At 37.4% G+C, this 27621-nt stretch overlaps 1 protein-coding gene across 2 annotated transcripts; it reads left to right on the top strand.

Annotated features, from left to right (window-relative positions):
* Positions 1–27621, top strand: SMAD5 (SMAD family member 5). 2 transcript variants are annotated; one of them, XM_062587247.1, is made up of 7 exons: positions 1–59; positions 17603–18190; positions 19319–19570; positions 20582–20701; positions 21355–21576; positions 24115–24371; positions 25670–27621. In XM_062587247.1, exons 2-7 carry the CDS (start codon positions 17788–17790, stop codon positions 25811–25813), a joined length of 1398 nt encoding a protein of 465 aa, XP_062443231.1. In that variant the 5' UTR covers positions 1–59; positions 17603–17787; the 3' UTR covers positions 25814–27621. The 2 variants fall into 2 exon arrangements, with proteins under 2 accessions (XP_062443231.1, XP_062443230.1); XM_062587246.1 differs by lacking the exon at positions 1–59 and adding an exon at positions 7988–8098.

Below are 27621 nucleotides of genomic sequence, written 5' to 3'. Positions count from 1 at the left end.
AGGGGAACTAGAGAAAAAATAAAGGGTCCGAAAATGGAGCTGCAGTAACTTTCTGGAAGGTAAAGCTGCGTTCGTTTGTTACTGCTTTTTCTACAACAGCATGCCTGCCACTTAATTTGCTAAGCTTTGACGCGTGGTTTGGAGCAGAGGGAAAGGGATTTGCTGAAATGGCGTCACTTTCCCCCAAGTTTGCAGATTTTACTGAGTTTTTTGTTTGTTTTCTTTGGCTTGGGGGTGGCGGGGGTGTACTGTTCTTAATACAACTGGAAAATGTGGCTGAGGTCTATATATATGCCTGTGAAAATAGAATCCCTGGGACAGTGACATTGATAGCAGATACTATTGTTAACTTTTGTGATTCCAATTAAGTCCTGAAATGTTAAAGATTTATTTAAATTGTCCAGAAAACAGGAATTCTCTACAGCTACTCTAATGGAGTTGGAATAATGCAGGTAAAGGAGAGAGTTTTTCATAAATCCCCCTTCCACGTCTAAATAGCTAAAGACAGGCAGGGAATTTGTGCTGAAGTACAGACTAGAATATGAACATTAAAGAACAAAACATTTTAGCTTTAAGAGTTACATTTCAGCTGGGTAAGCAAACTATAGAGCATTTCTTATTCCATATGTTTAGCTCAATCCAAACATAACATTCCAAAGTATAAAACGTGTTACAAAATAATCCGTACTTAATGACAGATGAAGGAATATGCCCATTCCAAAAATTATCTAAAATTGCCTTGAGAATCCTAAATGTCATTTTCCAAGATGTGGTGAATTGTAACTAGGGCTGTGAACTATTTTAGTGACAGTGCCTGACATGGGGCCCATCTAACAAGTTAGAGCAAAAAGTCTGTGAACTTTTTTACTTTCCCTTTACTAAGTCGAACACGAAAGTGTTTAGACAGTAACAGCAATCTCAATTTATTTCAGATTTGCAGAAATGTAACAAAAATTGAAGATGTGTTGTCTCCCTTTTCATTTCCCCACTTTTATTTCTTTTCAAAACCCATGTAATAGAGCAATGCTTAAAGAGTGGAAGAAATCCTACCAACAATATCACAGTGAATGAAAAGAAATAACATTTTTGATTATTTTTAGGAGAAATAACTCAAAAACTGTGTAGTGATTTTCTCATCCTATTGCTTTCTCTCACAAGTTTTAAATCCTGTTTTTGCAAACGATCCAATTCCACGGTGACATAACAAAAAAACAAAGAAAAGAGAAGAAAAAGACTTCTGTGAAAAATATCTTTAGTGTGAATAGAAGCAATTAGCTTGCAACATGCTGTCCAAAAACTGCACGTGCAAAATTGTGCCCAAAAGCACTTTCATTTTACGACAGACATTATTATGCTTGTATATGCAGGTCTTGATACTGTAGAGGAAATTATTTAAATCAATTATTTGGTCATTAGGGTGGAAAAGAACAGTTGTGTCCTGAAATGTGGCATGAAGTTTACATGCAAGTTGTAAAGGCCTCGTCTCATATAACTTGGGGACTTTGGTAGAAACATGCTCAGAAGGAGACAGTCAGCTCCTGCCAGCGCTTGTATGAGAAAGCTTTAGCACTCGATGTACCGTCATCGCTAACTGTTTGATGTTGTGAAGTCCTGAGGTGCTAAGATGCTGTTGGATTGTTGTCTTGTGAATAATTGTGAGTATAAGGCTATCTACTAAAACTGGATTTGTTACTCACACACCACACTCATCTACTGTGTCCTCTCTCAAAAAACAGATAAACTCAGTGTCCTTTTCACTGATCTAGGTCAAAAGTATCTGCCTAATGAATGGAGAGGGATTTTAGCTATAAGCATTGTTCAGAGATATATAATGGGATGAATTATCTTTATGGCAATGGTTACTCTAACAAATCACTAGTACTTCATATTGTTTTTTTTTTCTTTCCTTTCATTTCTTTCCAAAGGAAATGCTGTAGGATGTGTATATTTCTTCATTTAAAGATTAAAATACTGATTTCCCCTCTTCTTTATCTCTGCTCCAGAGATATTTCTGTTTATTGTATTCAGGCTTCTCCATAGAGTGGGTGTAACTAGGAGAAGAATTTGGCCCATTATGTGAGCTAAATTTTCAGTGCTTCCACTATTTAGAGCTGCGCTGTGCTAAAAATAGTTTCCCTGCGGTTTTGGCCACAGAGCCACAAATACAAGTTTTCACTGCATAGTTATTGTGGATGTCAGTCCAAACTCTATGGCTAAAAGAAATGGAATTCCAACTCATGACCGTGTCAACAGATGATTAAGTTGAATGTGAGGCTGCACGTTAGATCTTCTTACTGTCCCAAGCAGAGAATGTGTCCCACCCAGATGCCAGTCACTTTCAAAATAGAGCACGCTCGCAAGGAGGCGCTTGGGCTTGGATCGAAGAGCCTTGGGAGATCAACAGTCTATTCAAGCAATAACTTTGAAGGTTGTGCCCGGGAGGGCAAACAATGTACAACATTAAACAAGTGATGGGGAAGTGGGTAAATCCTTAAAAAAGAAAACACATTTTTGTTCAAGGCTAATTTTGAGCAGAGTTTACATAAAAGAAAAAAAAATGCCTAACGATGATCACATGGTAATGGTGAGCAGAAGGAAGTTAACCAGGATGTTAGACTAACTCTCTTTGTGTACTACCTCGTCTATCTCATCTCTTTTACGATGCAACTTACCTGTTGTCTACAGGTTTTTGATCTGATTGTTACAAAGAGCTTTTAGGAGGCAGGGGCTATTTTCTTCTGAGCTTAGCATTTGGTGTCACTCTCCAGAAAGTGTTCCTAGACTGTGAGGTCATGTCACAGAAATAGTAGAAAATCACTAATTTAGAAGAATGAAAGTGAGCATACTACATGTTTCTGTACTACTGAAGCAAGGGTGAGTGCAAGCCGGGGGATGTTCGGGAATAACAGCAACACTGGCAGAACATTTAAAGGAATTCTGCCTTTTTTTTTTTTTTTTTTTTTTTTTTAAGTATTTCCTCTGTGAGAAGTGTATTATTTTGTATTAATCCACTGGGACATTTTTTCCATTCCTCTAGGAAGGTTTCCATCTCCCCCATACCTCCCCTGGTATTGCTCTGATCGGAATCTTTCCGTAGGTTGTAATGGAAGAGGGTTTACACTCTGATATGGACTTTGCAACAGTTTTCAGGGTTCACAGGCAAAGAATTCCTTTATCTATTATCTCCTATATATCTTACTTTTCCTGCAGCATCCTTTTCCCTTCCTAGGATTTTGACATTTTGTCTGTGCATTAGACATTTGCTTCTTTTGTGTTCAGTTTTGCAACTTTGGTTGACTCTCAGGTCTGTCAAACTGGACATACCATTTCTAATATGTTATTTTTTTTATTCTGTAGCGTGTGAAAAGATAGAGTTGAGTTGAACTGGTAAAGCTTTTACATAATGTCTTTGTTTACAAGATCTTCACAGATGTATCAGTATTCAGTTACCTGTTTCATCTCATTTATTCTTCCAGTCTATTAAGAAAAGTTTTCAGCTTTGAACATATTTGGAAGTATTGCTTTGGCTTGCCTTTCCCTCCTCTCCTCTGCAATTTCATTCTGATGTCTTATATCTGTAGCTTCAGGACATGAATATTTTTTCTCTCCCCTTTTCTTTACTTCTGTGTGAGCTGTGAGTAATATAAAATATCCAGAAGAGTGGCTACAAAAATAATAGGGTACATTATTTACTCTCCTAGAATTCAAGGCTGTGAGCTAGAGCACGTATCATCAGAGTAGCCCACATTACTAGAAGCCTTGTAGATGAACACATTAATATATTCCCTCTAGATATTACTTTTTTTTTAATTTGGGTTTTAACTTTTCTTACATGTGTGATGAGATGTACGTAACACTTGTGTTGCTTTTTTGTTGTGAGGCAGCCACTTACTATCTATTGTGCTTGTTCTCATCGTGCTGTAAATTGTGGGATTATTTAAGACCAAATGGCCAGAATGAATGCCACCTCCTTTCCACTTGTTGAACTCTACTCGAAAGTAACACTGTTTTTCTGCCTCAAAAATACATGTAAAGGTATGTATAGTATGTTAGCCCCTCCTTAGCCTTTCCCACCCTGAAACTTTTCAAATAGGGATGGCATGTTCCTCTTCTCACTGCCAAAAAAAAAAATTCCTTTCTCAGCATTTCCCCCTTCCCCCATTTTTTCTCAGCTGACAGCTGTCAGAGTGTAACTTCCATGAGCTATCCTATCCATTTTCCCCAATTCTGTTTTTAAGCTGGATTTGGCTTAAATATGCAAGCCATCTTTCACACTACAGAATTTTTTTTAATATGGTTGTAAAGTGGCTTTGCAAATGTTTAATGTGGGTACAAACATGGTAACTGCTTTTATTTATTTTTTTTTAAAAAAAACATTTTCACCCTACCATCAATTTAGAAAGTTAATAGGGAATTCAGTTGAACAATGCAGTCATTTTAGAAGTCACAGGAAGGCCAAAGTTTCATAATAAAGCAATTTTTTTCAAAACTATTTCCTTATAATTCAAACAATCTATTTAATTTTCAAACTATTCATTTCCAACCAAACAAAAATCTCATTAAGAAACGCAGGGATCATATTCAAAATCTTGAGAGAAAATCAAAATAGTGTAATTTGAGATACACACATTGCTTGTCAACCATTCAAGGCCTGATCCAAAACAGTAGTAATTTTTCTATTTATTGCCCTGTACTTTGACCAGACCGTAAGGTTCTAGCTATTTCCAACATGAAGTAAACTTCAGCAGTAGCATAGGTTTATAAGAGAGTTTTCTTTCTTCACTGCCATAACACTATGTACAGAGGAATCTGAGATAGGTAGTTGTAATCTAGTTGACCAGGACCGAATGTACAAACATAAGTGCAATTGTCTCTGCAGAATCTGAACACACAATGTTTAAAAAATTCAGGTAACTGGAAGGTTATCTATTTATTTTTCTTCAGATAATCACACTTGTAGGCCTGTGAATTGTAAATGAGGATTGTTTTCTGTTAACTGTGTTCAGGATGACTTGAGTCTACCAGTTGCAAGTTTTTTGTTGAACTTGTTATGTTGTTACAGTGCACCTACAGAAGCATGGCACTAGAGAGCAGCTCTGTTTTAAGTGATGGAAACCATGCATGAACTAGACAGTTGTGTAAGTGGTGTCAATTTTATTGTGACCTTAAGGATGTACAGACCTGAATCATTAGGTATCACGTGTCATTCACTCTGTGCTGTACTCCATCCCATTGACTAGAAGGAGATGACTTGTTTGTATATTTGGTCTTTGGACTTCAATGTAAGACAAAGAATTACTCTGTAACAAAATGGCCAAAAAGAGGAAAACTATTTTTCATCTAGCTGATAATATTATTTCCCTGTACCAAAATAGTCTGTATATTGTGCTTAAAAATTGCTGCTTTCTGAGGACTGGTGTGTTACAAACAGACATACGTAACCTGTCTGTAGTTTTAAATTGAGAACTTCGTACAGCTTACAGCTTTGTTATCCTTTGTTCTCTCCCATATACTTGCATATAGACCTTTAGCTTTCTTCATCATTAGATCTCTAACACCTCTGTAGGAAGAAGCACATAGTAGCTCAACGTTGTGGTTTCATTTGACAACATACAATTGTTTTGTAACTTCTCAATAAGAGCACATTTTGTTTCATAAGAGACATGATGGCTGGCACATGAACAACACCTAAAATGCCTGCTGCCAATTTTTTGTTTGTTACTTGGTTTATTAATTAAGCTGCACAAAAGATTTGGAAAAGGACCAACATTTTTTTTTTTTTTTTTTGTCCCTTATTTTGGACTGCCTGGCCAAGGTAAAACAATTGCTGGTGCAGAGATACATAGGACTCCCTAAAGGGTGTGAGCTCTGCTCTTTAACTAACTACACCAAAGCCTTGCTCCTTCACAGTTGTCATAAACTGTAGTAGAGATTCACTGCTGGGCTATTAATTGACCTCTGTATAGATATGATCACAGTGTACTGGTGTTGAAAACTTCCGTTTACAATAAAAATAATCAAGAGAGACACGGTTTTAGCCAGTAGCAATTTACTCGAAAGCTCAAACACATCTGAAATTAAAGCTTCAGTTTGGCATGATGGGTATTTTCCCTGTTTCTACAAGTTTTATATTGCTTTTTCTTGTTTTGTTTTTCACAGTTATTTCACCCTCGATTTACACTAATAAAACATGTGGTTTCATTTAGCCTTTCATTGGCTTAATTATATATATATATTTGTGTATATATATGTAAAAAACATATATATTTATATACCATCACTTTCCATTAGATTTACCTGTTTCTAATAGTTTTTCCAAAATGAAATTTAATAGCAAGTTTCAATTGGTGTGCCAGATGCAACTGGTATGCCACATTTATAACTGCTGCAAGTTGGTACAGTTATATATCTGTGATGATTTGGCCCAGTGTATATATCTGTTCCTACACGGTATTTTTGCCAGAGGAAGAAACTCTTCTGTAGATATTTCCATAGTGGATCAGACTAGGGTTCAGTTTAGGTCAGTGGTGTGTCTGAAAAGGGCTATTTCCAGCCCCTTCAGAGGAAGACACCCTTTGGATTATGAAATGATATGCCAGTAGAGAAACTTTTCTCTTATTTTGTGGGCTGAAGTGTGAAGTATTTTCTTCTTATTGCGGCTGTTCTTGTTACTTATGTAAACATAACATTTTTTATTGGAGTTCTGGCCTCAAAAGCACCTTATGGTGAGGAATTCCACCTGCTTCTGAACTAAGCGGACACTTTTTGAGTTTCAGATTTGCCACCATCCAGTTTGATTGCAGGCACACCTCACATTAAAAAAAAAAGAAGAAGAAGAAAGCCTACTTAGACTAAGCATTTATTATTCTAAATTATTTTCTCTTTCATAAAAGACTTTTTCAGTTCTTCCTTATTATGAGAGATTTTTATATAGTCTAGTTATTCTGATTATTAATTTCACTGGAAGTATACACATTCTTCAAGTTTAGCTGAAATTCATGTTGGTGTTCTAAAAATCAGTTGTATATTTAAGCAAAATTAAAACATCAGGCCATTCTAATGCCAAGTCATGGAACTATATTCAAGGCTTGAAACCGGATTCTTCTTTAGGTTACCTTTTCATCAATTAAGTTATGTAATTAAAAAAAAAGTCATGAAATTATGACTGCAGTATGTTTAATCAAGATTAGGCATTGTTGTGGCACGCAGGAGGTGGTTTTGGCTTAGTAAGTATGTGCAATACGCTTGTGTGTCCTTCCAGCAGCAGCTAGAGAAAACACTGGTCCCTTCCAATTCATGGAATAAGCACACCTGCACGAAAGTAAGAGTTTATGCCACACTAGTATTAGTTACAGTATGAAAATCATAAAGTATGCATAGAATTGCTAAGAAAATTTTTTTGAAGCTTTACTAAGCAACAAAAAAAAATGAGCTTCAGTCGGCGCTCTCAGCCATCCCTGAGCACCGCAAATAAAAGCCACCCACCGCAGACACAGCACCACCACCACACGAAACCTTCAACCGCCAACGGGGGGCACTGGGCTTTGCCAGCGGGGCGCCATTACTGCACCGGGGCCCGCAGCCCCAGAAGCGGGGCTTCCTCGTGGAGGAGCGCGGCTCTTTTTAACTCCTCCATCTTGCAGTGGATAAATTCTCCGTCAAAAACAAAGCCGCAAGACCCCCCCCCCGCCCTTTAGGCCAATCCCGCTTATGCTGCCAAGCGGGTTGGTTTGCAGGGGGGGCAGCAGCGCGGGGCGCCGCCACGGCCGCCCCCTCCCCCCATCTCCACAGCGCAGCTCGGATCTTCCCGCCCTGTCCGCTTCCTGCCGGCCGCGCGGGGCCGCCGCGCATGCGCGCTGCGCCGCCCGCGTTTCCCCCCCCCCCCATGCACCTCCCGCCTCCTGGCGCGCACATCCGGGTCCCGGCGCGCTGGCCCCGCCGGCGCCGCCGCGCCGTTGTCCTCCCTCCGCGGGCTGCGAATAAAGTTTTGTTGAGAGCGGGCGGCCGGCGCCTGGAGGCTAACGGACGCCCGCCCGGCCGCGGCCGCTGCCCGGTGCCCGCCAGCGGCGGCGGAGGCCGCCTCGCTGCGCCCTCTCGGGTGGGTCGGGGAGCGCCGCGGCGGGAGGCTGCGCGGCGGGGCCGGTGCTGGAGGCGGGGGGGGGGGGGCGGGCGGCGGGGGCGCGAGGCCGCCGCCGCGGTTCGGGCTTTCCCTGAGGGGGGAGTCACGGGCCCTTCTGGGAGACTTTTATTTTTCCTCTCTCCTTTTTTTCCCTCCCCTTTTAATTTTTTTTTTCCCTCCTTTTCCCTCTTCCCGGGAGGAGGGGGCGAGGCCTTCCCGCCGCCGCGCGGGTGGCTGGCACGGGCCGCGTGAGGTGAGTCACGGCTCGGCGGTGACAGCGTTGCGGCGGCCGGGCCGGGCCGGGCCGCGGCGCAGGGGCCTCCCGCGGGCGGCCGGGCCGGGGCCGGGCCGCCACCGCGGCGCAACGCGGGCTCGGCGGGACGGCGCTGTTAAAACATGCTCCGTGATGGTAAAAATAAGTCTGTGCACGTAACTCTAGAAGCCAGCTGAATGCTAATAAGAGTTTTCTTGTTGCTTCCCCCCCCCCCCTTTCGTGAGGAGGAACTCCGCTGCTCTTCCACGGTCTGTGGCCTAAGTAAACGAAAGGGGAAGAGTAATAAATCCACATGTTCCGAGGACGCTGATAAAGAGGCGCTTTCTTGCCGACGTGGTGTTAGGGCACGCTTGTCTGTCTTGGCCTTTCTTGGCTTCATCCAGTATTGACAGCTGCTTGAGAACAGATGGACCTCTTAACTGGTTTAGAATGGCATTTTTTGTTTTCTGTGAGTTGTCAACTTAATAGAGGAAATATGGTCTTGTGGTTAAAGCACAAGACTAGAAATCAAGTGATCCATGTTCTATTCCAGCTGTGAAGTTTCTGGTGTGCTTTTAAGTAAATCTACTGAATGTATTTCTGTGTAAAATGAGGTAGAGAAGAACTCATTTCCTAAGGTTCATTAATTGCTGTTGAATCTTTAGGTGGAAACTGAATTTTGAGATTTTATTTAGCGAATAACCTCGGCTATCTACTTTAATAAAAGCTGCCAGAAATAAGTGTCAAAATTTGCATTAGGCTAAAAGTTTTGTCTTTTCATGGAGAGATTAGGCCTGTAATGTGGGTTGGTTATAGATGAAATCTCTTCCTGGTTTTCATGCCTTTATTGATTTCAGATAATATATCTATGAGATACAGCTTTATAATACTGAAAGGTGAAACAAATATTGTTCTATACAAAACTTACATAACTGAGATGTACAATGAAAATTTCTCTGATTTTCTGAAGGATTCCAAAATTTGATTGAAGGGGGGAGGGAGAGGAACAGTACAGACAGATTTCCCAGCTATGTGCACATGCTTTTCAAAAGCTGTTGTACTTTACAAAGTTGGCATCTGGTGGCAGTGGAAGTTAATAGAAGAAGCAAATAACTTAATTGTAGATGTTTCGTAATTAGCATGTTGTAATTTTTGAGTATGTACTATCTGTGTAGGGTGCTGCTGGATTTAATGTCTTAATCTTTACTGTTTGGTAGTGGCTTACTCTTACCTCTGATAATAAAATAGTGTTCACTTGGCCTGGAAATAGCTGTTAAGTGTTTGATGTCAAAAAAAATTTTGATGATTGGAATACCTGCCTTTTTCTCCATATTTGAAAGGAGAAGTGTTTGACAATATGCTTTAGTGAGAGAGGAATCATCTGAAAAGAAAACTTTCTTAGTGAAAGCCCATGCGATGCACAAGACAAACAAACGTGGTGGATATGAGAGATGGAAAAGGAGGGAGAGAAGCTTCTTGTGCTTTTCTTTCTCTTGATGGAAGAATTGCAACAAAGGGCTGTGATGCTCCATACAGCCATGCTAAAATTTTTTGTTCGTTTGTTTGATCTTTGGGATTTTAACATGTGATCAAACCTGAAGGAGTTACTACTTTGACCCAATATGTCTCCATTCTTGTTCTGAGGTCAGATTCTTTAGTCTTACAACTTGAGTGGATGATCTCTCTCTCTCTCTCTCTCTCTCTCTTTTTTTTTTTTTTTTTTTAAGTTTTCATAATAATAGAACATTATCTGAGTCTGATAAAATTCCCTCTCTTGTGATAGAGTGCAAATGCTTTATTAAATGTAGTGTGCGTTTCCATACTTGTTTGAATAGTCTTTGCAAATTATGTTGTGATCTTAAATATTTCAGAGGACTTTCTTAATTGCAAGAAGATGTTTTCTATATTATCTTCACAGTTGTCTGAGGGAAAATCTAAGAAGTCTTTTGTTTTGTTACTCTTGGCTGAATTACATATGTGCAGAAATGCTGCTTCTATGGCAATTTTATGCAAGTCCCTATTTCTTCCTTATTCATCAGTTTAATGTTTCATGTTGATTAAAATGCAGGTTTTTCTTCATGTCTGTGATAGCTTCATCAGAATAGCTTTTAATGTGTTAATGTTTCTTTTTAGGATTTTTATATAATTTTTTTATGGCAGCAAGTTCAGTTTATTGAAAGCAAGAGAGCAACTTGTACTCAAAATTCAAAGGTATTTTATTCTTGTGCAAACAGAACACTTGAGGCATTTCATGGCTAACATTGATAAACAGCTCATTAAAAGCAAGTTGAACAGTAATTTAAGACTTTTGCTGTTATCATTAGTTGTGATGTAAGTTGCTACATTGCTTTCTGGAAACCTTTTTAGCCATGTTCCTGTGACCACGTAGAAAAGTTTGGCTGGCACTTTGGTATGCTTAACCAGTGTGGGTTGGCAAGGTGCAGAACGTCGTCTGCCAAGTCTGTATCCCTACTGACCTACCACCAAGGTTGAGCCTGCCAGGACTGTCATCCTTGACAGAGGATCTTTGTCAGAATAGCTGCTACTGATCCACCAACTATGAGGTAGTGTCTCTGAATTCTGGGTCAGTGGATGTCACAAACTGACAAATTTAGACTACTTTGCTGTTCATTCATTCTGTGCAAGGGGAAAGAAGGCTTAGCGAATTACTATTGTCAGTGTTCCCACCAAACCCTGTAGCTTTTATAAACTTGTCACAATTTTAATGTAGTTCACTTGGAACACGAGTGTTTGTGTGTGTGCGCGCGCACATGCATACGCGCTTTTTTTTCTTGTTATTCTGTCTTTTAAAGCTCTGTGAAAGTCTGTACAGTCCCTGCTTTCAGGTTACACTTTTTGTTGCCAGTTCACATCTTAGTGGCCATATTTAGATCTTATTCTTTAATGATGGTCTTTCAAATGAGGAGCTTAATTTTTGGAAGACTTGGTGTAGGTTGTTAATTTTTAATACATTTTAGGGCTTGTGAAAAACAGAAGCATGACAAAGTAAAGGATATCCTCTACATTCCTAGTTTTCCTGTAGGTATAGTGTTGAGATACCAAAGGTTTCATGATTGTATGTCTTTATTTTGATGAATTGCCATTGTCAATGCCAACTCTTCATTCTAACTGTCTAGTTGCTTGTCTGTGTCCACCAAACTATCACTGGAAGCATAGGTTTTTGGTTCTGTGAAATCTACTCACGTTCTTGTGTGTGATTTTTAATTAAGAAATGAATATTAACGTCTATCTACTGAGGTTAGAGTAGGTACCAAAGTTTCAGGACTGACTTTCAGAGATGCTAGGTAGAATTGATGGCATTTTTCAGCATAATACCTCTGTTGGGAAGTGCCAGTTAGTTTGAAATAGAAAATTAGAAAGTGTGAGGAAATTGCACAGTTCTGACTAAACACTTATGGAAGAGAGATTTTGATTCTTAGATGGAATTGGTAATTTTTGAGAGCTAATTGCTCAGTAGAGTAGTTGCAGACACCAGGGACATAAGAACATGGGATTTTCATGTTCTGAGTGGATACCTTAAGAAATAAGAGAGCAGCTTTTTTACAGTTCGGGATTTTTTTTTCTTCCCTCTTCCCTCCCCTGTATCACGGTTAAAACTGTGTTTTGTCATGATGCAGAAAAAATTGAAAACTTTATTCTTTGGTCACAATTTCTGCTGAGCTTTTCTTGGCAGTAGTTGGAAGTGAGGATGCTCTTGAAATGCATTGGAGCGCTGTTAGTGAACTTTTGACAGGGACTTCTTTCATGATATAAATCATTACCACTTGTGTGTGTGTGTGTGGTTTTTTTTAAGTGATTGTTGCAGAGACTCTTTAGGAAAAACAAAAGCATTGCTTTTGCATCATTAAACTTCTATGGCTAGCTGAGTTATATAGCTTTTGTGATAATGATTCTTCCATGCAGGATGCCTTACTTGCTTTTTGTGCTTGGCCCCAAAGCTTTTTGTTATATTTCTTTCAAGAAAGTGCTTGCTAGTTAAATACTTCTCAGATGACAGAATTATATACTTAATTTTCTTTAACTGTTTTAGGTGAAGTACAGATGTGTAAGTAAAAATAACATGTATTATGAGGGAAAGCAGAGTTTGACATTTTAATATGTTTTTGTTGTTCAAAGAGTGGTCACAGTTGGTAAAATTTTTGAAGATGTTAGACAATTTTTTTTCCTTGTTATTTGCATGTATTATTAGTCAGATTACTTTGCTTCAAACATGTCTGTAAAACAATATAAAGAAATTCAGTGCTAGTATAAAAGCAGTTATCATAGGTTTCAGTCAACTGGATGCCCAGTTAGATATCCAAGCCCTGTTTTGACAATACTGCCTGGAATTCCTAATTAGTGTTGTGTAGCAGATCTCTTTTCATCTTTTACTTGCATTAAGGAGAGGTAGGAAACAAATCATGGATTGTATTCTTCATGAGTAAAATGTTGAATGGCATATTTTGAAGAAAAACCTTTTTTAAATTCAAAGACTGTGGCAGTGGTAAGTCATGTGTAGGTTTCCTTTTGTTAGCCCCTTAAGTTCTTCAGTCGTGATGTGAGAAAGATGTTATCTTAATTTATTTGTGCATGGAAAAGCTAATGATCTTCTATATTTGTCTTGAAGAAAAGACTCTAATAAATGCCACTGGATGAGCGCATGCACTGGACTACAATGTGACACAGAGAAGAGTGTATGTATGTAGTGTTTAATGATTTTAAAAGGAGTTGAGAAAATGATAAGAAAACAAAGCATTGTGCAAGTTTCTATCAGGAAGTTTATAAGAAAAGAGTTATAGAACCAGGTAAAGTTGATATGCAATGAAATTGTATTTTACAGTATTATCTTTTTTTATAACATGCTCTGAGTTTCTGAGCTTTCTGTGTGAATATATAATGTGTTAACATGCATATGGAGCATACATCAGCATTTCCAAGTTTTAAAGGGCAATAAAGTTATGCACAAGTGCTGACTGCAACACACTTCTTAACTGGCAAGTCTGAAGCAATTATAATGAACTACCAATTGTGTAGATAGTTATAAGGGTGGTTTGTTTATGTTATGAAACTGAATCTCAAAGCAGCTTCTAATCATGAGGAGTGAAGTTCCCTGTTTCAGATTGGGTACTATGCTACAGGAAGCTCTCTTCATTTGCAAGCAAGTAAATTTAGCAGGAAAAGAATAATACTTGCACATTTGAAATAAAAGCTCTGTGTTGACAGTAGGAAATGATGAGGATCATATAGTTGTTACTCTTTTTTGTTCTTCTGAAAAGCATTCATTGTTATGCTGCATGAAGTGATGGATTGCTTGAGTATCGGTGCTTTAGATTTAGATTTCTCCTGATAGGAAATTCAGAGTTGGAATCAGTGGCAGAACATGTTGTATGAAAAGTGTATCTTATTAAAATATAAGTCCACCATATGTAATCTCATACTGATTTGTTCTGGCCTGAGTTCCTTTCAGACCCCTTTAGATATGGAATCAAGTTAATCTTCCAGATTTGCCAATATCATACGTTTCGGTTCCTCTTATGAGATTTTAACCTAAGTTAGGTGAAATGCTTAATATTTGTGATGACGGATAAAAGCATCTATTTCTACTTCCTTTTCCCAGCAAGTGAAATTTAATTTATGAGTTCTGCTGTTAACTAAATTTGTTTACATGTGGCTGGGTTGATGAGGTGTTAAGAAGGGGTTCAAACAACCTACTTGTTCATGCCGCTTATTTTCTTCCATTTGCTGTAATCGTTAGCAAGAACTTTAAATGTATAAATAATATCTGCCCCAAAATCTAGTTTTGATACAGAGATTTCTTTTGTTATATTTATACTTTTAAATACCCTTACGCCACCTAGTGCAATGCATTACGCTCATTTTGTGAAGAGCATTTGTATCTAATTGCTTTCAAAAATGTAATACATTTTTCAGCCTATGTTTTCTTGTAGCTCAGTTGAAAAGTTACTGAATATAAGAAGGTAATGCGTAACAAACCATCTGTCTCTTAAGGAAATTTAGGAGAGCTTTTTTTTTTCCGCCTCATGAAAGTTCTTACCTGCTACTGCTTCTAGAGAGATGCAATACTATGAATGAAATGCAACTCCTACAAAACATTTGTTTCTATTCTTGTACATTATTGTGACATAGTCTTGTGCTTCTGTTGCAATTCATCAGAAGGTGTGCTCTAAAGTCTCAGAAGAAATTAACTCAAAATTTAGATGGTCTATTGAATATTTAGAAATGTCATTCTGTATTTGGATGCTGAAATTGCATAAAATTCAAATACGGTTTATGCAGCTCATTCAGAAATTTTAAAATCCTAGAAGAGTTGCAGTTTCTGTAAAAACGGTTAATTTCTTTACATAGATGCCTAAGCCTACTGCTTTGTGACCTTTTGTAGTTTCTGAAAGAAAACACTTTTGGTCTACAAATAATATACAAACCTTTTAATTTCTACTTTTTTTAAAAAAAAAAAAAAAAAAAGATAAATCTCTATTTTGCCTTCCAAAGTGGACTTCTTAAAGGTCTATTTTGAAAGAAATTCAGTGTCATTTGTACTGCTGAGAGCCTATTGATAGTTTGTAGCAAGATTTTCTTTCCCTTTTCTTTGATAGGTAAAAAATACATTTAAATGGAAGAGTCTTGGAAGCCTCACAGGTGGCCAGAATGGTTTTATAGTAAATGTGATTAATATTTTCAGCAATTTTGACATTGTCTTAACTTTAGGAATTTCTATTTTATGTATTTGCTATAGTAATCCATTATAAATATTTCCTGTGCATATCTCTGATGGTAGTAAGAAAATGCTGTCTCTTTAAAATAGTTTAAAACAGAATGTTTCTGTCCTCAATTAAGATTTTCTTTAAAGCATATATGAGAAGTAGAAATTCTGTTTTATCCCTGTTCTGAGATTCTTGGTGGGTTCGTTTCCTATTTTAGTGATGTGAGCAACCACTGAAATCCTGTAGCTACTGAATGTTCTCAAAGCATGAAAGTAGGTTAATTGTGACTCTAAACAGCTTTTACTTTTCAGAACACTAAACTTTTATCCTCAATAAAAGAATAAAATTAGCCTGTATTCTTAGCCAAGTTTATCTCCCTTTATATATTTCCTGTTACTTTGAAGGATGCAAAGTTTTTCATAAGTATAATTGTTTTAGGAAACTAAATTTACACTCAAGGTGAAGGCATATTCTTCTAGTTCAGAAGAAAGCTAGTGATGGCTTTTTTCCTGTTCTCCTTCCCCACCTCTTCCCTGCCAGTATCTTCTTATAAATGCTTACTGAAGCAGTGACAGACCTCTGCCCATTTCATTTGTTTTTTTCATTTTGTTTTAATGAGAATTTAGGAACAAATAAGATGTTTAACCACTATTTCTGTTCATTTTTCTTTTCCCAGTTTTTGTCATAGTATTGGAAACTAAGCTGGATCATCAAGGAAGTATGAACAGGATTAAGCTCCTGGGAGAAATAAATGTAGAGACCCCCTCACTCCCTTTGTTTTTGTTTGTTTGTTTTTATTCTTTTGCCCTCTTCATAGAGAGTGTCTGGGTCTGTTCCCTCCTTCTCTCACCATTCTCCCATACCCCCAGCAGAAAATCTAGACTGATTACATATGAGGCATTACAAATGCTTTAACTAGGGGTATTTGCTGTGTATCTTTGGCTGATGATGCTTAATATATGACTTGGTGTAGGCTTAAGCATTTGTATCAGTTCAGTACTAAAATCTCTAAGTCTCTAGGGTTCCTGAAAGCTATTTTTTGGTTGTTAAATTGGTTATTATAGGAAAGTACCGAGCCATGTATCTAAATGCGTCTAAAGGCTTATAAAAGCCTTATTGGGTGATTGATTGATTTTTTATTTTTTAGTTAAAGATGAGAGGAAGAATGATCCCTTTGATTAAAGGTGGTGATGCAAGAGAACAGAGGTGGACTTAAATCTTCATTTCTTTCTTTCTTCTCTTATGTGCAGAGTTAATGTCCCAGGGTATGTTAGGTGTTCTAATTCACCACCGTTAATCAAAAGTTGAGAGGCAATGTTATTTGGCAGTCTCTGTAGCAGGAAAGGAAGCATCTTTTGTTGTTGACATCCTTTCTCTTAGCTCTGCTCTTGCATTTTGCCAGCTGCTCATTGTCTATACTTGCTTATTTAGTATTCACAAGGGATTTTATAAGTTCTTATCAGTTCGTTGCCACAGCACATCATTTCCTCTTGTCATCGTTACTTCTTAATTTGGGGGGGGGGGGGGAAACAGGTTTGCATTAGAACTGGTGAGTAGTTTTTTTTTTTTTAAAAAAAAAAAAAACACCATTCATGAGCACTATATGAGTTGCACAGCATTGTTTTGTTCATTCTCTCCTTTCTAATGCAGTCTGTAGTAAAGGTCTCACTTTTAGTACTTACTCTGCCATGCCTTCCCCTCCGCCCCCTTCTTTTCTGAGGAGAGGAAAACAATTTTTGTGCCAATGGCTAAAAATATCCTGTGCTTCAGATATTCCTCTTAAAAGATACAAGGAAGTTCAGCATAAAAATAAGGATAGCTGAAAAGATTGACCCACCTTTCTGAATGGCTGGAGGGAGGTTGGTTTGGGGAGGTTGGTTTTTTGGAGCTTTTTATTTAGTTATCTACAGTTTCTTCCTCATCTTTTTATACTCTAAAAATAGAGGGTACTTAATTTGAGCTCAGAAAACATGTAGATGCTTTAGTTTGCTCTCTTTTTTGAGAAATAAGGGTGGATTTGAGAAGTTGAATATTTCTCTTGAGTATTGACTGTGGAACTGTTGGTTCCACCTTACTTCCCCTTTATTTCTTAAAAACAAGTTTAAATCTTCTGGTGAGTAATTGTTTGTCTAATATCTAATTTTTAGGGGACAAGCATTGTGCGAGGGATAAAATACAAGTATATTTCGAAAACCTGCCTTCAGAACTGTGTGTTAAGTTCAATCTCAGTTGATCATTTTTTGCAGAATTTTTGGACATCTGTGATAACAGAATGATGTTTTCCCTTTGGCTCCCTCACTCTCCTTTTCCCAGTAATCAATAATGAGACAACTGGTGACTGATGTTTATCTTCATTTGGCTTGGGAAAGAAGTTCTAGTAGGTTTTTTTTTCATGTTTTTAAAATTGGGCACAGTGATGAGGTTTGAAACAGTCATTCTTTTTAACGTCTGACTTTGTACCTCTTTCTTACTTACTAATCACTTAACTCATCTTTTTTTTTTTAATAGAAATTGGAAGAATCATCATTTTTTGATGTGAAGACTTCGTCACCGACATCTATAGGTTCAGTTGTTAGCCTTCAAGAAATACTACAGCTCATCAGTTGCAATAACTGCTTTTGTATACACTGACATTTATTTGTAAGAAGGAAAAAAAAAAAGACCTCAACAAACCTTTTGAAGACTTGTGTCAAATGACGTCAATGGCCAGTTTGTTCTCCTTTACTAGCCCAGCTGTAAAGCGTCTGTTGGGCTGGAAACAAGGAGATGAAGAGGAAAAATGGGCAGAAAAAGCTGTTGATGCTTTGGTAAAAAAATTGAAAAAGAAAAAGGGTGCTATGGAAGAATTGGAGAAAGCCTTGAGCAGTCCAGGACAGCCCAGCAAGTGTGTTACTATCCCCCGTTCTTTAGATGGGCGACTTCAAGTTTCTCACAGAAAAGGCCTTCCCCATGTTATTTATTGTCGTGTTTGGCGTTGGCCTGATCTACAAAGCCATCATGAGCTGAAGCCATTGGATATTTGTGAATTTCCTTTTGGATCTAAGCAGAAGGAAGTCTGCATCAATCCATACCACTATAAGAGGGTGGAAAGCCCAGGTATGTTTGAATATGGCTATCTAAAATCTGAAGAAAGTCTCCAGGAACTACCTCTTCTTCACTTCCTCCTGTTCCAATACTAGGTAGTGAATTAAATTCAGTGTAAGAGGGGGTTTGGAAGAGTAATGTTCAAAGTGTTGTTTTCTTATGGTTCTGGTGGGGTGATTATAGGTTCTATACACAGCTGTTTCTGTGTGATAAATCATATTTTTCCACCAGATCTTTTAGGCCTGCTTTCCATAAAGTTAATGGCAAAATTATCACTTAGAGTAAAATAGGAAAGCAGTAATTGGAAGACTTCAGTTTCTTTGAGAAACTTGTTTATGAACCTCAGTCCTTGTGAGGAGGTTGGTAGTGTTCTTTCAGGGACTTAATCAGTTAGTGACATGAATCAAGGGAGAAAGCTCCCTGCTTGACTTCCCCTTATCAGGCCTGCAGAGCTGAGCAGAACTAAGAGTGATCAGTTAGAGCAAATGCCAAAATGTGTCAGGTAGGAAGTCTGCTGTTAACAACATGGTTGCCATAGGAGGTGAGGAGGATTGTGGTTATGAGTGGGAGAGAAGAAATATATTACTCTGGCAAGTATAGTGAAAAGTTGCTGCTGCTGTTCCACAAAATGATTGTAGGATATGCTCTACTTGCATTCCGTACTTCAGATTATTTGAATTTAAAAACTAAACCTCTAACTTGGCAGTAGCTGTATATTGTGGTATAGACTGTGTCTACTATGTAAGGATCTAGTTTGACAATTATTTTCGGTAATATTGACTCTGGCTTTCCTTTTGCATTGTTTTGATAATTTACACTGGTTTTTATGCTTCTGAATCAGTACTTTCGTACACTGCATATGCACTGTGCTTTTTTTTTAAAAAAAGATTGATTCCAGTTCTGTAAAATTTAAGTTTCTGCTCTTTCTTGCAAGTTTTCTGTGAAATAATTTAAAAGAATAAAGGAGAAAAAACAGAACAGAGGGAAGACAGTTGGATCCTCTACTCCTTACCCCCCCCCCCGCCACCCCCAAATAGCGTTGAAATTAACATGGTGAGCAGAAGTAACACATTTGTATCCTATACCTTCTATCTCTAATCTAAATTTCTGTGTTTTTTTGTTTTGTTTTGTCTGTTTTAGTTCTACCTCCAGTGTTAGTGCCTAGACATAGTGAATTCAATCCACAGCACAGTCTACTTGTTCAGTTCAGGAACCTAAGCCACAATGAACCACATATGCCACATAATGCGACATTTCCAGATTCTTTCCAGCAACCCAACAACACTCCATTTTCCATTTCGCCAAATAGTCCCTATCCACCTTCTCCAGCCAGCAGCACTTATCCAAGTTCCCCAGCTAGTTCTGGACCGTCTAGTCCATTTCAGCTACCAGGTAAGTATAGCCTAAACATGGACTTGTTAAAAAAATAATTGAAAGATTTTACTGTAATGCTAAAATCTATTGCAACCTCTTTATGAATATGTGACATTTACAATAAAATGTTTTGCCATGTGTATTTTAGGGTTTTTTCTTTGTTACTGATTGGAATTAATAGTTCTAGTTTTATTATTCCAGACGCTTTTCATTGCAGATGTTATAGTAGTGAATTATTCTGTAGAGCTTCAATGCGCAGTCTTTGGTGAATATTTTAAAAGAATATCTAGCAGTGAAAAGAAATCAGATGTAACTGACTGAACAAAAAATGTACTGGTGTCTGTCTCTGAACTAAAATACTTAAATGTGGTATTTAAATGGAGCAATTGAAATTGAATTTTCAGTAGGAGAAACTTGACTGATTTGTGTGAAAATAGAAAAAAAAAAAACAAAACTGAAAGAGTCAAAGGGAAGAAGACTGTGAGAAGAATATATTGATGGCATTTGCTCAGGGTTTTCTGAATTGGGGAACAACAAGGTGTTGATACACCTGCTATATAGAATGGAAGAATGCAGAGATCCACACTTATGTAATGAACTCAGCCTACCGAAGCAGCAAGAAACCCCAGCCATTTGGTTTAGGCTTTCATTGTCCTACAGCAAATAGAGATAGCACTGCTCTCTCCTCCTTTATTTCTTTTGAAACATGGAGAAGAGAGTAGGCAAGAAAGTTAATGTTTGTGTTACGAGAAGTGGGAACTGCAGTAATCCTGAGCAATTGCAAAAGTGTAGTTAAAAAAAAAATCTGTCTCAGTTTCTCATGTATGTAATCTGGTTATTGAGTTCTTGGGGGTAGGAATACAGCTGTTGGAGACTGTAAAGAAAGCTGTCTGGGTCCTCTTCAGATTGCTTTGAGAATTTGTCCCAGTTTTTAAAGTTTCTTGCAAAAGAGTGTTATTTGTGTATTTTGCAGTTGTAAGCAGTCAAAATTGTTTGTGTTTATTCAGTATTATTTTTTCTCGTTTGTAGCTGATACTCCACCTCCTGCATATATGCCCCCTGATGATCAGATGGGGCAGGATAATTCTCAGTCTATGGATACAAGCAATACCATGATCCCTCAAATCATGCCAAATATATCTACCAGAGGTAAATTATAGAGCATGGTATAAAATTAACTTAGTTCGAGTTATTAATACTAATGACCAAATCGATCGAATAACTTCAAATGGTGCAATAAACCTGTGCTGATAGGTGGAGACAGTCCAAGACAAACTGAAAGCAAACCAGAAAAGAAGAACTGAGAACAGAGCTTGCATTGCTCATTTGTTTGACTTCTGGTTATCTCAGCTTTTAAAGTATTGCATAGTATTGGTTATGATAAGTTGAACATTTTTTTCATTTCTCAGAATTACTGAGTCTTTTACCACTATCTTTGTGTGCCCTTGGAATTGTATATACTAGAAGGCTCTGAAAGTTGACTCCTAAAGATCTAGTATAAAAGTGGACAGAAAAAAATGTGTTTTACTTAATATAAGTCATTATTTTTTTTGTTTGTATAGATTTTTTTACTTATCAGGTTTAAAATAGGAAAATAATTATAAAAAATTAATGGAATAACTGAAATGCATGAAAGTTAAGTCAAAATTGTCAAGATTTTAATTGGTAAGAATTGTTCTTGTCAGTCATATCATATGTTGACTAAACCATTATTTATTGATACTATGTAGGGCTTGCTTTAGTTCTAGGCTTACCAGTTTACATGAATGTTAAAATATTATTTCAATTTTGCTTATTTTCAGATGTTCAACCTGTTGCCTATGAAGAACCCAAACACTGGTGTTCGATTGTGTATTATGAATTAAATAATCGTGTTGGGGAGGCTTTTCATGCATCTTCTACAAGTGTCTTAGTAGATGGGTTTACAGATCCCTCCAATAATAAAAACAGGTTCTGCTTAGGTTTGCTCTCAAACGTTAATCGCAACTCGACAATTGAGAACACTAGACGACATATTGGAAAAGGTAAAACTTAGTTGTGTTAGGCATGATTAAGAAGTAGAGAGAAGTAGGAGTAAAAACAAGGATTTTTCTGAGAACAGTTATTGTTGCGCTACATAGAACTAGAAGTAATCTGTGTTGTATTATCTACCTCTCCAATATCTGAAGGCAACTTACATAGGCGGTTTGACTCTCTAAATAGTTTAAGAATTGCATATGTGTTTGTTTGGCACTAATTTAAAAGATTAAATGTTACCTTTTCCTTACTGAGTTACATTGTCATATGGGCTTTTTTGTTATGGTTAATGATACTCTGTGTATAGAACTTTCTGTTTCAGCACTAAGAAAGTTATCACAGGACTTGTGAAGTTCCATGTTAGATCTGCTTCTTAAAGTAAATTATTCATAACCACTTTACAATGTATCAAAGGTTTTTTTTGTTGTTGTTGTTGTTTTTGATTCACGCGAGATATTACACTGCTGTCTCTAGTATGTTCAAATATCTTGCATGAGTTGGAAGCAGGGCTTTGAAGTGCAAATGCAAAACTGTTAGGGCTCATTTGTCTAGGTGAATCCATGGGGTGTGTGTGTGTGTGTGGGAGGGATTCCTGAGGACAGCAGGTTTTGCAAGATCTGCTAGTTTTCCCATACTGTTTGGCTGATAGCATATACAGATGCAGAGTTTTCATCTTTGTTGATGGAATGTCCTTGAATTATCTTAAAATGTAGTATTCTTTTTCTGAATATATCAATTTTTGCAATTTACTAATTAAGTCTTGAGAAGAGAACCCCTTTCCTGTTACAGTTGCCCTGAGGCCTTTCTAGTACATGAAATAAGTTAGTGCAGTTGGTCTTCAGTTTTTTGCTGCAAGCCACGATCAGCTTTTAGTACATCTCAAGAGCCTTCCTGTTCCTTATCAGTCTTTTAATTAGTAATTAGAAGCTACTAGAAAGATGGCTTTCCATTTCTGTCATCAAAGAAAAGTTAATGTAAGAAAAGGAGAACAACTGATCTGGGGGGGGAAAGGGGAAGCTTGAGGGTCTTTTGTTGATGGCACCAGCTGAGGTATCTTAGATATCTATCCGAGATCTGAAATGTAACAAGGATCCAAAATCATGTTGTAGAGTAGATGGTAATGACTACAACTAAATCTTCAACTTTGAAATGTCTACGTCTCTAATACTTGGCATTAATCTAAAACCTTATGGCAGAAGTTCTGAGAACATTTAAGGCAGTTCTTGTATAAAATATTTATTACTCATTTATGGCTTTTACTTAGTCTTGTTTTTTGCCTCCTTTAAAACTACCTAATCATATTTGCTAAACTCTTTACTGTAGGTGCATTGCATTGCAAGCCTAAGTGATCTCTAATCAATGTATTTGAATTATTTTTGAACTATTTTGTTCTTTTCAGCCTGTTAAATTATTCATCCTCCTTCTTCAAAGATCTCTCACTAGGTAGAATTTAGCTGGCAAGTGGTAGTCTCTGTCTTTTTAAATAAACAAGATTTTTGTGGTGGAAATGTGTTCTCACCCACACAAGATTTTCTGATGGTTGCTTATAGTTGATCAGGCCAGTGATTCCTTTAAGTAAACTTCATCCTTTCGTAGTCCCAAGTGGATCCAGAACTGTTCACAGCAGTTGTTGTCTGAAAGATTAACTTGCATCTGTTGACTTGCTACAGCCTTACCTGGCAAACCACAAGATAGTCTCTAGTGGATTCTGAGATTGTTTTCAGGGAAGATTTACCAAACTGAAGCTCATGCCAGCATCTAGGCCAATGGTAGTTGGGGGAAAGGAGGAAGACTGAGAAGGAAGGCAAGAATCTCAAAGTGGCAGTGAAATCCATTTTTGTACGCTGGAAGTGTCAGTGGCTCTTATGTGTTAGCTTTTAGTTGATTGTTTATGTAATAGAATGTGAAAGACATTGTTACAAGCTTCAGGACATACTCGTTTGCATAGCGGAGTCCAGGCAAATCTGACCGACATAAGGAGTCTCTTGATTTCAAGGTTTGTGAAGCCTAGTGGTGTTTAAATTATACAGCTAGTTGGACTTTCCTCTCCCTTTGAGTGTTTGATCGGATATGATGAAAAAAATCTGAGCAGGCTATAGATACTTTCTCATTTGTGTCTATCGTATTCTCTCTCTCCAAGACCTCCTCCCCCAACCCCAATATGAATTTCCCTAAGCAGAGGCTATTGGTTTTATAAAACTGGAGTTTTAAAATCTGCAAAAGTTATGTGGGAAACTGTCTTGAAATAACTGTTGACATATTGAAGTAAAGGTGGTTTGGGGATTTTTTTTCTTTTTTCATTCTTTTCTGTAGTTGATGAGAGAAGGACATCTAGTGGCTAATATATAATGAAACCTACCGTATTTTGAAGTGAGAAAGTATATTATACTGTGGGCATAGGACTTAGGGGGCAAAGGAACTTTTTATGAAAAGCTTTTCAAATGGAATATCTGCTTGATTGTCCCCTGAGCTCAAGGGGGTTATATTAAATACTGTATTTTTGGAAAAAGTAACTTGAAACCATTTTATCTAACTTTGTTTTTAAGGAGTTCATCTCTACTATGTTGGTGGGGAAGTCTATGCCGAGTGTTTAAGTGACAGCAGCATATTTGTACAGAGCAGGAACTGCAACTACCACCACGGCTTTCATCCAACAACTGTATGCAAGATTCCTAGTGGCTGCAGTCTAAAAATTTTTAACAATCAGGAGTTTGCTCAGCTTTTAGCTCAATCTGTCAACCATGGATTTGAAGCAGTGTATGAGCTCACCAAAATGTGCACCATTCGAATGAGTTTTGTAAAGGTAAACAAATTATTTTGGAATATTTAAACTTGCTATGGACTTTGAGATACTCAACAGTAATTACATTAACACCGTAACAAAGCTATTTTGAGAAGGTTTGATTCTTTTCAATTTTAAATATGCTGAAAAATGGTTAATTTGGGGAGGGGAGAGAGAAATTAATGGAAGGAGGGGAAAAACACAATATTGACGTGTTGAAAGGTGGCTACGTACTTTGTTGCTTCAATATTCAGGACAGGACTTAATCATTGTCCATGTGATACCATAGTTTTAATAAAGAAGACTTGGGCTTATGCTCTAGGTTTGAATGAAGTGGCAAGAACAATGTGAACTGTAAGACCACAAAAAGAATGACTAGAGAGGAGCATAAGTAGTTGCAGAAAAGTGTGCAACTCCTTCAAACAGATCAACTCTTTTTAAAACTTCATTATTGTGCTATTGTGGTGACATGGTTTAAATTTATGAAGTCACTGTGCCGTTGTTCTCAGTAACGTTTCCACATCATTGAATCAAAAACCTGTCAATTGCAGGTTTAACTTGGGGTGTAGACTTGTGCCACGTAGTTTCTTTGCACTTTGTTCAAAAAGAAATCTTGATACAATATGTTCAAGGTTAAAATAAAATGCATTAGGAAAACTTTGTTCCATGGAAATAGACATGTTAAAAACCAATGAAAGCTCTTTTTGTACTGAAAGAACTGCTGTAATTGTCATTTGCCCTGAGTTAAGAAAGATGGTAGGGCTCCATGTTCCTCCTTCAAGTTGGATTATATACACTATTATATGTATTGTTTACTGTTCTCCCTCCTCACTCTTCCCCTTTACATACATGCCATGGTGGTGCCTACAGATCCAGCTGAGCCTCCTCTAGTTAAATTCTGTCCAAACATAAGATGAGACACTTCTCTGAAAGCTTACAGTTGTTTGCATGGTCAATTATGATAAAAGAAATAGTGTTCACTTTGATGGGGACGTGGAGGACAGGAAGCAAGGAGGAGAAATAGAAGAGAGATGAGGTCTTAGCCTGGAGTCATTCCTGAGGCAGCAGTCCATTCCAAGGAGGAGCACACGTAGTCATTCCAAACCCATAGCAGAGAGGACTTGACTCAGGCTTCTGAGTGCAGCCTTCACCATCCCTCCTCCTCAGCCTCAGATTTTTTGTCTTTCCGTAAGAACTGTTACTTGATCATGAATTGTCTTCTAAGTATCTTAGAATATGACTTCATACTTGTTAGTACAGTTATTTCGAAACACATTATATTCTCAACTTGATTGGTAATGTTCTCTTCGTTTTTGTAGGGATGGGGAGCTGAATATCACCGACAAGATGTCACAAGCACCCCATGCTGGATAGAAATTCATCTTCATGGGCCCCTGCAGTGGCTGGATAAAGTACTTACACAAATGGGTTCTCCTCTTAACCCAATCTCATCTGTTTCATAGTGCTGAGATACTATCTTCAACATTATTTTTAGTGAACTTATTCTAATTCTAGAGAAACTTCCAATGTGGATACTGTGAGCTATATGGAGAATGGATTTTACAGTTTAACTTTTTTTTTTTTAATCCCTTTGTGACCAATTCCATTGTGTATAGCTGATCAATTTTCCATTTCAATTTGTTCTTGTGATGCTTAAGTGACGGTTGAGCCCTAAGGGAAAAAAAGTCTATTGAAAAATTCAGAACACTTTCCCCCTCCTTCAAGTAGAACTTAAACAGGCATATGTCTTAACTGGAAATTTTTCTCTTTTTGAACTGTAGGGAGAAGAATTATGAAGACTGATTTCAGAAAATAAATACATATTATGGTTTTGGGTTTTTTTTAATGTTTATAAAACTGAACATGTGCAGCTCCAGCTAGCAAACTGTATTTTTAGGGTAGTTGCTTAACATCTTAAGATTGACATCTGTCATAAGCAAAATTAGACTTTACAGCTAATTTGCCTCAAATTGAACAATGTGATTTTTTTTTAAGTGTATACATGAAATATACTTTTTACAAATGTTGGAGTGGTTTAAAAATACTTGTATTGTCTATTGGAAAATGCTGTCATAAACACACTGTGTATTAATGCAGAATAGCAAATCTTAGCCTTTTCCCACTTCAATTTTGTAATACTGCTTTTAACCACCATTTTAAATAGTAATTGATACAAGGTAAACATCTTGCACGTTTCTGGAGTAGTAATTCTTGTTTTGCTTTGATTTCCACTCATGCCATTTGGATGTGTTTGCCAAGGCCTATTTCTTTTTAGGTACCCTTCTCTATTTTAACATAAACACTACTATTTGTAAATGACAGTTCTTACTACTTTTTGGAAGGAATAAGGTTGGTTTTTTCTTTTTGATGTTCTGGCTGTTTATTTTACCTGTCTGGAATTAATCTGTGTTAGGCCTTTTGATCTCTCAGTAGACATTATGCAGTATTTGTGATTACACTGTATTTAATTCACTTTCAGTATGAGTTTGAGTCTCTTTGAAGACTGTGAGTGGCTTAGCAAATTAGTAACTGAGTGCAGAAGCTTTTACTTCTAGATTGTGTAATTTAATACAGAGGTGTTGGTAATGACCAAAAGTAATCACTTTTTTGTAGCCTACATAAAACAGTGGTCTTGATCTTGTTCATAATGGCAAGGGTTCAATCAGAAGACTCATAACTATAATTGGCAGCTTTAGGGAATTGAAGGACTGCATTGTTATGATGATGAAATTACTCTCACGTATAAGGAATCCTATTGCCTGTATTGTTGTACTGCTCGGTAGAGGATTTCAACACTGTACAAAACACTAAAAGAAATCAACTAAATAACATATGCATAGTTTTCCCCTTTACGTAATAAAAAATAGGAGGCTGAAAGAAGTGTTCTAAGAGCATTAAGAGTGAATTATGTACAAAATTCCTTTGCATGCAGAAAAGGACCTGTTGTATTTTTTAACTCCTTATTGTCATATTTCTTTCCCAAACATCTTTTCAGAAAAGGTTCAGTGTTTGGGGGAGAGAGGCTGAAAACTCTAAAATGCAAACGCCTATTAAAAGATGCATTGCAGTTAACTACTGCAATCCTGAGACATCGTTTGCTTACACAAGTTCTTGTGTCTTCTGTTGAATGACAGAATTCTGCTCAAATGTGGATCACATGGTACCTAAGTAACAAATCATCTTAAAGGAATAAAATTGTTTACATGTCGTTAAAATGTTTCTTATGAAATGCCTTAAAGGAATAAAGATAAACTGTAACACTTTCTCAGAA

The sequence above is a fragment of the Rhea pennata genome, chromosome 14, assembly GCF_028389875.1.
Source record: "Rhea pennata isolate bPtePen1 chromosome 14, bPtePen1.pri, whole genome shotgun sequence".
Taxonomy (NCBI): domain Eukaryota; kingdom Metazoa; phylum Chordata; class Aves; order Rheiformes; family Rheidae; genus Rhea; species Rhea pennata.
This window is presented reverse-complemented; position numbering and strand designations above follow the sequence as displayed.

What these genes read in the sequence shown, in the direction of transcription:
- SMAD5 (XM_062587247.1), top strand. Translation starts at nt 17,788, where the DNA reads ATGACGTCAATGGCCAGTTTGTTCTCCTTTACTAGCCCAGCTGTAAAG. An exon ending in TAAGAGGGTGGAAAGCCCAG is followed by an intron (nt 18,191 to 19,318) that starts GTATGTTTGAAT and finishes TGTCTGTTTTAG; the next exon opens with TTCTACCTCCAGTGTTAGTG. An exon ending in GCCAAATATATCTACCAGAG is followed by an intron (nt 20,702 to 21,354) that starts GTAAATTATAGA and finishes GCTTATTTTCAG; the next exon opens with ATGTTCAACCTGTTGCCTAT.